Source organism: Artemia sp. Qi Xiang Cuo, chromosome 18 (genome assembly GCF_049724085.1).
Source record: "Artemia sp. Qi Xiang Cuo chromosome 18, ASM4972408v1, whole genome shotgun sequence".
NCBI classification, from domain to species: Eukaryota; Metazoa; Arthropoda; class Branchiopoda; order Anostraca; family Artemiidae; genus Artemia; species Artemia sp. Qi Xiang Cuo.
Genome location: NC_142811.1, coordinates 19,865,503 through 19,879,204, shown reverse-complemented (window position 1 = coordinate 19,879,204; position 13,702 = coordinate 19,865,503). Strand labels below are relative to the sequence as shown.

Here is a 13,702-nt window from a genome sequence, read left to right as displayed (position 1 = left end):
GAATCAGGACCTGCCTCGTTTTTGCACCGAATCTGAAACAGAGGTCTGAGCTTGATAATCCTTGCATAATCCTAGTTTAAACAAGGCGCAACACATCTGCGTTTCAACTAAAACTAGGTGGCAGGGGGAAAGAAGTCAGGGACGAACCTGTACTTCCAAAAATAGAAATTTTCCGTCTTTGCATGATTACGGTTTTAGATCGGTACAAAATTCCCATGTTCTCCACTAAAATGTATCTGTCAAGAATTGGCCTAGTGCACTACTTGGGATTACCCCACTGGAGGCACATTTAACGGGCATCTGTCTCAAAACTTTAATCCAATAATATTAGGGTTACGTGACGACTGGGTAAAACAGCACGACACGGCACTATTATTTTTGGCTCTTAAAAAGACCACTGGAAATTTTTATTTGTCATCCAATGAGCCTCCTTCCAAATTTCTACAAATATCTCTTTTAGAAGGTGTCGTCATAGAAAAAAATAGTGTATGGGAGACAGATCACTATTTACTTTGTCAACACTCTTGCATTAACTCTGATAGACCGATTTAGGAAGTGAGCAGCTCAATTATTATCAGCTATATAAAGCCACAAATGGGATTAACATATTGATAAAATAACTTAATATTATGAAAACCATAAAAAAAGAAATAAAGAAAAAAAAAAATCAAATATCATAATCCATATCTTCTCTTTCTCGCTTGATTCCCCGTGCATCAGTTACATACTCTTCATTCGCAACAGATAGTTCAGCCAAGTTCATCATCTGTGGTTGACCTGTTGAGCTACCCAGCTTAACTACTGCTCTGGGAATATTTTGGGGTCGCCCAGAGAAACCCATAGTTTGTGTTGTCATTTTTGAAGGCCCTGGAGGTTTGATAACTACACCAGAGGGCGTTCGAAGGGTAGTGCCAACAATTGGACGTGATTGCAGTGGAGTTCGCGTCAAAGGTGAGGATTTTATAGCAACAGGTTGTCCCAAACTAGGAGCAATTACAGGCTAGAAAAAAAAAATAAAAGATATTATCGGTATAAGAATATATAAGACATAGAAAGACATACGCAGGGTTTTTTTGTAGGTGGGAAGGGGTATTTTTCTAGGAATTGTATAATTTAAGCAATTCAATTAGATAGACGAATTATATGGGAATTGCAACATATTTTAGAAAAATTCAGAACAATCTAGAAACTTCAATTGCGACTGGTCAGACATAGGTCTTATTTGTTATCCAGAAACCACTGCATATTACTTCTCCAAAATCAAAATAAACTTTATGCAAAAGAAAGGTTTGAGCAATTACAGCAATCAGTACGTAAGGGGCTTTCACTATCATACTTTTTCTAAAAGTGAGTTATCGTGTTCCAATGACTTCTACAGACCCTAAACCTCCGTTCAGAGTCTAAAGGGTTTTGATTTAAAACGTTTCTGTGCCTCTTACTCAAAGATTGCTAAACTTAATTTTAATTGTTATGTATAACCCAAAATGAAATGGCTCTGTAGAGATTGACGGTGTAGTTTTCATGTATTTTTGCGATTGTTTAAAGCAATGTGGTACCTCAAAGAATCGCACTATCTCATCCATTATAATTTTTTTTATTTTGTTTGGCCAAACTATCTAGAATCGATTGAACGGTTTTGCCATAGCTTGTAGAGCTTAGATAAGAGATCCGAATAAACGACAGAAAACTAATAGCCGACACCCACTTTCCTGGACAATTTTCAACTTCTATGTAACTTTACCCGTTTTGTACTAGAAATAATGATTATTCTGATTTAATGAAACTTACATAAGTGCGAATTTTGTTTTTCAGGTTAAATGAAGAATAAATTTCTTTTTAAAGTTTAGAAATAGGCAGTCCCTAAAAATGTTCGAGCATACCTGCTAGGAAAACACTAAGAATATATTCAAAGGAAATATCATTGGAGCAATTATGACAATTTTGGGAGTTCTCCATGGTGCTAACCGCTTGGATCGAAAACCTTGCCAAAAAAATGGATGTATTATTTATGATGTAGATACATTAAATAGACAGTGATTTGCTTAACGATTTGCAAAAGATTAAATTTTCCTTTATTTTAAACTAGCCTCTCTTTAGCTTTTTGAACTGTTGATATATTAGATTTCCAATCAATTTTTACTAAAATTTTAAGGAAATACCAGTTGAGCAATTTGGCAACTTTGGGAGTTCTCAGTGGTGCTGGAAGAATTCGGTAATGGTCCCTTTGTCTTTGAAACGGTCAGTCGACGTTGAGGCTCGGAAAATGATTAGTAAGGTGTCGAATGGCGTTAAACCCTCAAAAAGTAAAAACCTCGAAAAGGAAACGAGAAAATGATCCGTATTGACGAAATCAATCAAAACTTGATCAATTTGAACTCTGGACAACATACCTACGCTTTCCAAAGTTCAAATACTGAGACTTACAATATCCATTTGAATAAAAAATCAAGTTGAACAAGAGCATTTTTCAGGAGTTTAAGTTGACCTCGTGGTTTAATCTACATCGTTCCACAAACTCAAATTATCACAATCCATTCTCACAGGAAGGCTCCCAAGATCTTTTCGAGGAACTCCTGTATTGATCTAGGATAATACTTTTAAAAAAAAAAAAAATACAAACAATCTTATATGCGTAAGTCAAGTTATTTTTGGAAGGTGGTTTGACTACGAAAGGTGTCTTCTTTAGCGATTAAATAACCAGCGAATGGATATTTTTAAGTTTCTTATTATTTTTTTGGGGTCGGGGGGAGAGGGTAAATACAGATAAACCACTCCTCGCCCTAGCCATACCCAGGATAAAGGAGTCCCCTCAGATATATCTAGGATTTCAGACAAATTTTTTTAGCCATCTGATTCTCCCCCTCTCCTAAAATTTTTCTGATTCTCCCTAAGAACCAGACAAGTCCGCAACTATTATTATGTATGAATAAGATCAAATCCAAACTTTATTCCCGCCCGAAAAATATTGCTACAATAAAAAGAAACAGAAAAAAGGAAGGAATTTAACTATATTTAAAAGGTTTATATATATTTTTTTTTAATTATTTTAAAAGGTTAAACTACTTTAAAATTTTTTTTTAAAGATTCGACCCAATTCGAAGCGAAACACTTGAAATCGTAAGATATGAAACAGCAGGCAACTTGTTATCAAAGGGAGTTACTTTTTCACACAGGGAGACATGGGAGGCCACAAAAATCTGACGAAACGTTGAAATTTGCACCCATAGTACTAGTTACTGATGCTACTAGGTGCTAGCTACTGATAGTAGTACTAGCTACCGATGAAACTAGGTACTAGCTACTGATGCTACTAGGTACTAGCTACTGATAGTAGTACTAGCTACCGATGAAACTAGGCACTAGCTACTGATGCTACTAGGTGCTAGCTACTGATAGTAGTACTAGCTACCGATGAAACTAGGTACTAGCTACTGATGCTACTAGGTACTAGCTACTGATAGTAGTACTAGCTACCGATGAAACTAGGCACTAGCTACTGATGCTACTAGGTACTAGCTACTGATAGTAGTACTAGCTACCGATGCTACTAGGTATTATAATCATAATCAGAATCATTTTAATGAAAACAGCTGTCATAGACACATTAAAAAAATGCACTAAAAGGCGCTGTTTTTTACATGAAAACATTTTTACATGAAAACACTTCCCTACATTTTATTAAAAGCACTTGCAAAAAAAAGAACAAAGGAATTACTAAGTCGGCACGTGTTTGTGCGGCACGAGACGGGCATAAGTTTGCTTTTGCTTCTGGTATTTGCGCAGACAGGCATTTTAGGTGGTAATATTGTCCTATGTACAGGACTAGACAATAAAAACTGGCCAAAACGAATCATCAGCTGAAAACGGCGATCGCGAAGGCTTGGTATTTCAAGTGATTTCAGAGCGGAGCTGTAATCTACATATTTGTCGCAAAGAATGATCTTTACAGCTCGTTTCTGGATCCCCTCCAAATCATCACTTGAGTAATCTATGTGATGAACTTGTGGGCCCCAGACGGGACACGCATATTCAAGGATGGGTCGAATAAAAGTGAGGTACGCTGTTTTCAGTTGATACACTGGAAAACCTAGGCGGCGCATCGCCACCAGTGTCCGCATAGCATAATGTCCCCTCTTAACCAGCTCTTGTACATGAATAGAGAACGAACAGTCCACACTAAAGGTGACACCCAAGATAGTCGCACACGAAGCAGAAGGGAACAAAGTCGCGGGGTAGGTAAAATCGTGTTTAAGTGGGATGAACCTCAAAACCTTTGATTTATTCTCATTAATTTAAAGACTGTTCGAAGTACATTGTGATTTAAACTGATTGAAAAAATTTGGGTCGAACTGAGCTACAGCTTGCGAATCCTTTACGTGGTATTTAAGAAGCGCAGACAAATCATCGACGAATTTAAAACGATCGTCAAAGTCAGAAAGTACATAGTTGATAACAGCCAGGAAAAGAAGAGCTGCTAATATGGTACCTTGCGGGGCGCCACATGTAATTTCCACCCATTCCGATTCAATATCACCGGGAAAAAGGGCGTACACTTTTTGATACCTGTGACGTAAGAAATCAACTACTAATTGGAGGATGTGCTTACGGGCACCCATTAAATTGAGATTCTGGGCGGCAAGAGGGTGTTTAATCAAATCAAATGCCTTTCGGTAGTCTACCAGAAGTAAATCTACAAACGAGCTTCCAAACTCCAACCATTCAACTACTAGGTGATAAAGCCGTACTAAATAAACAGACGTGCTGCATCCCTTCAAGCAACAATACTGGAAGGGGTCAAGTGACGGTGAAATGTCCGTGAGAAGTTCACGATACACGAAAAATTCTGCAACTTTAGCAAAGTTCGGTGTGATCGAAATAGGTCTTAACTGATCACATGTCTTAGGTCCTTTAACTTTCGGTATTACGCGAACATAGGCTCGCTTCCAAGCATCGGGAAAAGTTTGTTCACTGAAGCACTGATTGATAATCGATGCCAATGGTTTGGCTAAAAACAAGGCATATTCGCGAATAAGTTTGACCGGCAACTCACCAGGGTAGAAAGAGCAGTTCGGTTTTAGTTTTTTAAGTTCTTTAAAAACAGCAAATTCGGTAAACTGTTTTATTTCGTCAGTTTCACAATCGACTAAGAGATCAACCAGTTCGGCCTCTGTAATTGAGGGGTAGGTGGTAGAAATGCCAGCAAAGAACTCGTTTACGTCTGAAGCGCTCATTTGAGATCCGTCAGGCTTGGGTATTTTTAGCTCACTGTTAACTGACTTGCCAGTCATTTGTTTCACTGTGGACTGTGGATTTGTTTCACTGTGGAGTGCTGTGCACTTCCGACTGCTACTTTGGAGAAGGGGTACTACCTTTTCCCGAACATAATTTCTTCGCTTGAAACGATTAACGGCCACGATTCGATTTCTAAGTTTCACCGCCGCGGCTCTTTGTCCGGAACTGTGCAGCTTGCACCTCATCTTGATCATTTGTTTGAGATCGCTTGTGATCCATGGCTTATCGGACTCACTTACCACTACAACTTTAGTGGGAAAAAACTTGTGAAACATCTCTAACAGAAGAGAGTTAAACTGCTGAACTTTGCTATTCAGGTTTACTATAGAACACAGGTCGTCGAAGCAGTAAGTCCCGATCCACCGACCGAAATCGAAGATTGATTGAGAGTTAACCAGACGAATAGTCACTTTGGTTCTCTTTGGCTTCGGTTGGTTATTTTTGGCTTGCCAGAGAATTACATAATGATCTGAACTCTGGAGAGGACCTAATGACCGAGGGGAGTAATAATTGTCACTCATGTTTGTAAAAATTAGGTCTAGAGTACTGCCACTCTGGTGCTTAGCAATGGTAACTACCTGCTTCAGATCAAGGACACTAGATACCCATTGTCTGTTCGTCTGGTTAAAATCACCAGCTATTATGAAGCCAGTATAGGCATGGGTGCGACGAAGTTTATCGATATAGGTCTGTAAGTAGCTGATAAGCTCTTTCCTATTTTTTGCACTCTCTGGGTAATACACAGATGCAATTATCAAACATGAGAACTTTTTTGATAGTTTGGATGGCTTGCACTCTACCCAGACAACTTCGTGACACGAATCGGTTGGTATATTTAACAGCTTAGATGAAATGTCATTACGAATATAGATAACAACGCCACCACCTTTTCTACTCAAGCCTCTATCACGGCGAGTGTTGAAATAGCTAGTGTAGCCTTTTATTCTACCCATTTCATCAGTGATATCCCAGCATTCGGTAACTGCGGCAATAGGAACACTCACTTCTCTCAGCAGTATCTCCATCTCGTCAACTTTGTTTGTTAAGGATCGGGCATTACACAGAATGAAATTCGGAAGCTTTGCCTGAGCTGATAACTGTTAAGGACGTAATAGCGGGGGAAGTTCATCAGAAGAACACAGTAAGATTGGCTGCAGCTGTGATGGAGAAAGAGTGGGAGGAATTTCGTACCTTTGCAAACATCTTATTTTCACAAGAGTCCTTGGTTCACATACAGCCGTCCTCCGGTCAGAACGACGGTCCTCAGAAACATGAACGGGTATGGCCGTCTGTCTGTTTTACCGCCCGCCTCTCTTTCCACGCCGCATACTCTTTTTTTTAAGAACCACAATCAGGGAGTCCTCTGGTTGCCGTTTGAGTAATCCAAAAAACCGCAGACTGAAAAATGTAAATGGCGTTGTAGTCAGTTGAAATGAATTAAGTCTTCTTAAACATTCTTTTTGATAGGTAAAAGTCAGCATGATTGCACTTAGTAAAGCTAGGGAGGCCAATTATTTGAAAGCATGCACCATCGAAAACAGTTGGGAACTCCACACAAACAACTTAAACTAGATTTTAGCAGCAACATCCATATGAGTCAAAATTAGATGTCGCTGTAGTCGGTTGAAATTAATTAAGTCTTCTCAAACATTCTTTTTGATAGGTAAAGGTCATTAAGATTGCACTTAGCAAAGCTAGGGAGGCCAATTCTTTGAAAGAATGCACCATCAAACTACTGAACTAGGTACTAGCTACTGATGCTACTAGGTACTAGCTACTGATGCTACTAGGTACTAGCTACTGATGCTACTAGGTACTAGCTACTGATGCTACTAGGTACTAGCTACTGATGCTACTAGGTACTAGCTACTGATGCTACTAGGTACTAGCTACTGATGCTACTAGGTACTAGCTACTGATAGTAGTACTAGCTACTGATAGTAGTACTAGCTACTGATAGTAGTAGTAGCTACTGATAGTAGTACTAGCTACTGATAGTAGTACTAGCTACTGATAGTAGTACTAGCTACTGATGCTACTAGGTACTAGCTACTGATAGTAGTACTAGCTACTGATAGTAGTACTAGCTACTGATAGTAGTACTAGCTACTGATGCTACTAGGTGCCAGCTACTGATAGTAGTACTAGCTACTGATGCTACTAGGTACTAGCTACTGATGCTACTAGGTACTAGCTACTGATCGTAGAACTAGGTACTGATGCTACTAGGTACTAGCTACTGATACTACTAGGTACTAGCTACTGATGCTACTAGGTACTAGCTACCAATGCTACTAGGTACTATTTACTGATAGTAGTACTAGCTAATGATGCTACTAGGTACTAGCTACTGATAGTAGTACTAGCTACTGATGCTACTAGGTACTAGCTACCAATGCTACTAGGTACTAGCTACTGATAGTAGTACTAGCTACTTATGTAATGTGCATACTGATGCAATATGGAAACAAAATCAATTACTACTGAGGAACTAATTAAGATCATCCGAATACATCAAGAAAAGAAGAGTTGATACGCCACCCTGACCACCCCATTTGCTGAAGAAAATGTGGATTCATTTCAGAAGCCCAAAGAATCGCGAAAAACGGTCCAGTAGATCAAAAATAAAGGTAAAGGGGAGGGTACACCACGATTCTTCAGAATACCAAGCAGCTTTTAATGATTTCCAAGGTCAAATCCGCAATATACATCAAGCACATACATGAATCGAGAATGGCCAGTAATACTTAGTAGTAGTATGCAGAACGAAAATTGCAAACTCTGCTGTAAGGCAAACTGATTACTGTTAGTATGTAGAAAAGATTCTATATGAAATAGCAACATATGTTTAAGAAGTTTTGACATATCGAAACGAAAGTTATTGGACGAAAATTACTAGCGTTACTACAATCACACATGTGGTTTTCTTGAATTGGAACCACAGTATACGCCACTAAAGAATTAAAAAACGTACCGTGATTAACACATATTAAAAAAAACAACTGTGAAACATGAAGAGACACCCCCAGTAGAATTTCGTAAGTGACTCGAAGATAAACTGTCAGAATCTCTAGCAAAATCTAGCTTTAATTGACGAACCGGTAGTAGAACATCCTAAGTGGAAAACTTAATACGATCAGGTCGCCTATGTCCAAGACCAAAAGTTAAACAAACTGAATTTTCAACTGAATTATATATACCAAAATGCTTAAAATGATCATACCAGAATTGCAAAATCATCGAGGGGAATCTAGAATTACTAGTTGAGCAAGAAATATCTGAGAAAAATGCACCAACCTCCCTACTGAAGGAATTTCTGGCCGGGGGTTCAAAACCAATGTAGAGGTTTTGCTAAGAGCTAGTAGTGGATGAATGACTTAAAGCTTTCGCTAGAAAAAAAAACAAAAAACAAGCTATCAGCAACTGAAAATTACCATCAGAACAGAAAGTAAAAAGCATCACTAATGCCAGCAACTGAAACGTTGATTTTACACCCTATGTGACAGCAATGGTTCAGGAGGACCTTTAAATTTTAATTATTTTATCACTAAAGCCAGCATATCTGAGAAGACTTGGATTCAAACCACCAGCAGGCATTACACAAACATCCGTGTGAGTATTGCTTAAGCCAAATATTTTCCAATCGTAGATCGGAACTTGTATTGGACAAATTATTCACATTGCAAACTGGCACAAAAATGTTAAATGGAAGCACATTCTCTGTATCATACCAAAGAAGCGCAGCACATGGCTGATTATGATCAATCTCTAAATACTGAAAACAGTTATAGACCTCTGCCATATTAAACACACACCACCAGATGCTTGGCTTCATAAAATACACGAATTGCACCTCTCAAACAATTTAAGAAAACTAAAAACCCATGCATATTTTTTCCAAACGCCAAAATTCTGCTCGAGCATCATATTTTCTTGAAGCAAAACAAACCTATGAGTATCACAGATCAAGGGAACTTGCTGCTAAGAAGATGTGCGGAGCAGAAGTTACAGCTAGCAATTTTAATCGTCATAGAGATGCTAGTTGGCTTCTCATTGATTTTCTCAGACATTACAACTACAGACAAGAGCTTCGGGTTCAGAACTTCTTTCAACTACAGGCTAGGCAATTCTATCTAAAAGAAAGGGTAAGATTCCAGTTTAGCCTGGAGCAGCTTCGGTTCCACTTAGCAATTCAGAGCTTGGGAGACAAAGTCACTAACATAGACAGTAAAAATATCTGGACTAGGCTTTAAAACAAATATTTTAAAATTCAGGTCATAGTATCTGACTTGACGCCAAAACAAGGCTTAAAAGAGCAACCTCTGTTATTTGTTGGATCTTTCACTAACAGCAGAATTTTGCCAAGTCCTCTGATTCCTGTTTGCAGAATTTCAATCCCTGTTATGGCATTTAACCACAGACTACGCTGTCTCTGTGGCAAGTAGGCGTATCTACATCTATCTCCAGAACCACTATGGCAGCAGTCATGTGGCAACCAAGCTACGTCCCGGAAACAGACAAAATCAGACCCACTCTATGTAGATAACAAATAATTTGTACTATTATTTACGGAAGTATTATTAAATTCCATAATACCATCACGAACAGCACATGGGTCGATACTTCATTCCTTACGAACGAGGATGCATTCACTAGACGAACTTTTGTATCTTTCCGAATGAAAAACTCATTTTAAGTACAGCAACAAACAATCAAAGCAAGATATTACTTACAAAACCAGCTGAGAGGTTTTTTCATGTTCAGTACGGTATGTGTAATAAGGTTTAGTGCTACAATCCAACACCTGTGACTTTAATTAAAAGGACAAGATACTTATATCATTAGAATCATTAGTTTTAGATCTGTCCATTCATCAAATCAGAATTATGATATTACTTAGTGTATGTACTTTTCAATTAAAAAAAATGTAAAGCAAATTTTAAGAATTTGAATCGGTAGGTGGATAAAAATGAGTCTTCGCTATCGAATGATTGCATTTTAAATTAGAAATTAAAACTACGGGATTGTTGAAAACAAATACCAAAACATTTACACGGGGAACGTAAACCTTAAATCTAAACAAAATCTAATTCCAAAGCTTCTTCCTGCAAAACAATGCAGATAACATTTTTGGCGCAAATATTGGTATTTTCACTAAACAGGGCTAAACTACTTGAACTTTGAGCTTTGACTTTATTCAATATAAACACACAAATAAAACACAACTCCAGGGATTGATCAATAATCCCTAGGGCCTAAATATAGTCCCCGGAGAAGTCGAATATTCATATAAATACTATCACTAATTATTGAAAAACAACAAATTGACAAACAAATAAACTTTGAAAAAAAAGACTGATCAATGATCTCTAGGGCGTAAATGTAATCCCTGGAGAAATCGAATATTCCTACAAATACTATAACTATTTATTGACAAGCAACAAATCGACAAACAAAAAAACTTTGAAAAAAAAAAAGCACTGTACACTCCATAAAAAAGAGAGAATCCTCCTAAAAATATGTTTCTTATAATTATATTTAAATGACGAAACTGAAACAGAATCTTTTATTTCCAGCGGAATACTGTTCCTTAATTTCACTCCAACGTATTTGATAGAAAAAAGCTACTCTTTACGTGTGACAAATATCCGAGATAAGAGAAAAATGTGTGGATGACGACGTTGGATAAGCATGACAATATGACGATTAATGAAAAAGGACAAGTTGTGCTAGTCCTGGGGGTGCTAGATTATTCAAGTATTTATACATGAAAACAGCAGTTTGGAACTGACAAATTTGTCTCACTGTTAGCAACTAGGATTCAAGGAAAACTTCTTTAGCATAAAGTCTATTAAAATAAATCGACTTTACAGCTCTATTTTGTAAGACTTGAATTCTCTTTAAATTATAACGAAAAGAATTAGCCCAAACAACTATAATGCATATAAGGATAAACAAGAGTAAAATATCAGAGCGATGTATTTTCGTTTTTGCGAAGTATTTGCTTCGTCTACCTCCGTGGTATAGGAATTCGCATGTGATTGAAAATTTTAAAGTTGCAGACCCTGACGTCACCATCGCTAGACGAATAGCGAAGCATAATAGAAAAATACGGCGACATCTAAACGAATGGTCCCATCTGCTCATTCAGTAAATCAGTGATTCGTTTTCTTTGTTGGTTCAGTTTGTTATAGTTTGTGTCTTTTTTTTTTCTTTTTTCTCTTAAGTGCTCCGTCTGGTTTTGTCTATTGAAGGGTTTTTTAATAAATAAATAAATAAAGGGTTCGCAAAACTTTTTGCGGAAGGAAATTTTGAAGTCTATACAAAATCCCAGCTCCTCTTGCAATTTTTATAGAAATTTGCAATTTGCAAATTCAGGTTATCCTCATTTTGCAAGAAATTTGCAATTGCAATTTGCAATTTGCAATTTGCAATTGCCTCTTGCAATTTGCAATTTCAATTTACATGTTCTTTCCGTAAAAATAATTCATCAATGATTACCCCTAAATATTTAAATTTTGAAACCATATATTAAATATCCATCAGCTGTTAAAGATAGTTCAGTGTTTACCTTTTTAATAGTAGAAAAAATCACGTAATTTGTTTTTTTAATATTAATCAATAAACGGTTACTCCTTGTATATTTGTTAGATCATTCAACTCGCTCTCCATGGTCTTAAAAAGGGTTTCAACACTTAAAGCTAGCAACAATAAAACTGTATTATCTGCAAATGGTGCTATCCAATGATCTTTCGTAAAAATTTCTATATCTGTAATTAAAGTTAGGTAAAAGAGTATCCCTAAAATCGGCTCTAGCGAAGTTCCGAAAGTTATTGGGTGATTTTGTGATCTTTTTGGTCCAACTATAACGACCCGTGACCTATCTGATAGATATGACTCAATCCAACTAACGCACGGTGGACATTTATAATTCTTTAACTTTCTAACTAAAAGATTAACTTTCTAACTAAAAGATTCTAGCTTTCTAACTTTCTAACTAAAAGATTATGGTTTACTGTATCAAATGCTTTCGACAGGTCAATAAATAAAGCATTTTATTTGTAAAGTTTTATTTGTACAAATACTATATTAGCTGCAGATTTGCGATAAGGCTCCCATTCCCAAAAGTGATTAGGCCCGTTCTTTTGCACTAAGATCTTACATCCAAGATCTCCCATCTTTCTGCAAAGATTTCCGTTCTTTTAACTCATCTTTGTTCTGAGATCTTACAGCTTACTGATGTTAGCAAAAAGTGTGACAGACCCCATCTTTCTACCAAATAGAACAATGATGAGAGAACTTTGATTCTATACTCATCATTGTTCTTACACTACTGATCAGAGCAGAATGATGAAAGACGTTTGCAAAAGAACGCTACAAGATGTAGGATCTTAGTGCTAAGATTTCACTGTTAAGCGTTCGTAAGATCTTAGCACATAGATGAGTAAAAGAACGGCCCTATTATAAGCAAGGATTGAATAGAAGTAAAAAGTGACAGGATTGAGACTGTGCACACAGCAATAGGCGTAAGCAGCCTTCGAAAACGTGTTAACGTATAACAGCGTTATACGTTATAACGTATAACAGCCTGAATACCCCAAGATGATTGTTTATTGCTGCGCCTCCGCCATACCCCTGGCCAACCTTCTTGTTCAGATAAAACCAAAGGCTTTTCAGACACTACAGCATCAACGAGGCACTGGTCAGTTGAGCTTGCAATTTAGACATAATCAAGTAAAACCTCCTGAAGATTCCAGTGGTGGTGCAACAGACGTAAATAGATAGCTGTTCAGTAATGGGGAACAGCCCTAAATACAGTACTACAAAACCAGAAACTGCGCTGCTAAAAATTCGCAAAAAGCACAAAAAGAAAATCGACTAAACCGAGGGTTTAGTTGATTTTGTTTGAATTAAAATTGACTGCCGATTTTTCTCTCTGTCTCTTGTATTACACAATATTTACATATTGTTTCCATTGCTTTGTAACTGTAAATGTTCGTTTTTTGTTAATGTCTTTTTTCATTTATTGTTGTCTGTTTTATGTTATTGTAAATGGTGTTTCAAATAAATAAATAAATTCACTGCAAATCACCAACTATTCTGAATCACTTGAGAAATTTGTTGCCAGAAAGAAGATATTTCACCTTACTTTCGTCCCCGTATCTGGTCCCTAGTCGCAGAAGAGTCCACAAGTTGCTATTACTTTTAGAGGGTTCAGTACCCGTGTATCAAATGGGGCTGAATTTTTTTTTACCTCAAGGGGCAAACTATTGCCTCCTGTAACATATGACAGTTTCAACAGTTAACCTCAGTTTTCTGGCGATTTTCATGAGCTCCCACTTTGCTTACAATGTCTAACTGATTAATGATATTGTTCTTTCTTTTCTCTAAAACAGAAATGAAGGTATCT

At 37.2% G+C, this 13,702-nt stretch overlaps 1 protein-coding gene across 1 annotated transcript in view; it reads right to left on the bottom strand.

The window, feature by feature from the left end:
• Nucleotides 1-610: 610 nt before the first annotated feature.
• The window catches only part of Taf9 (TBP-associated factor 9), a 37,411-nt gene continuing 24,319 nt past the window's right edge, over nucleotides 611-13,702 (bottom strand). The window contains exon 4 of the mRNA XM_089104034.1: nucleotides 611-1,000. Coding sequence (XP_088960160.1) covers nucleotides 668-1,000 — 333 coding nt within the window. The 3' untranslated portion in view covers nucleotides 611-667. The remainder of the gene's footprint in view (nucleotides 1,001-13,702) is intronic.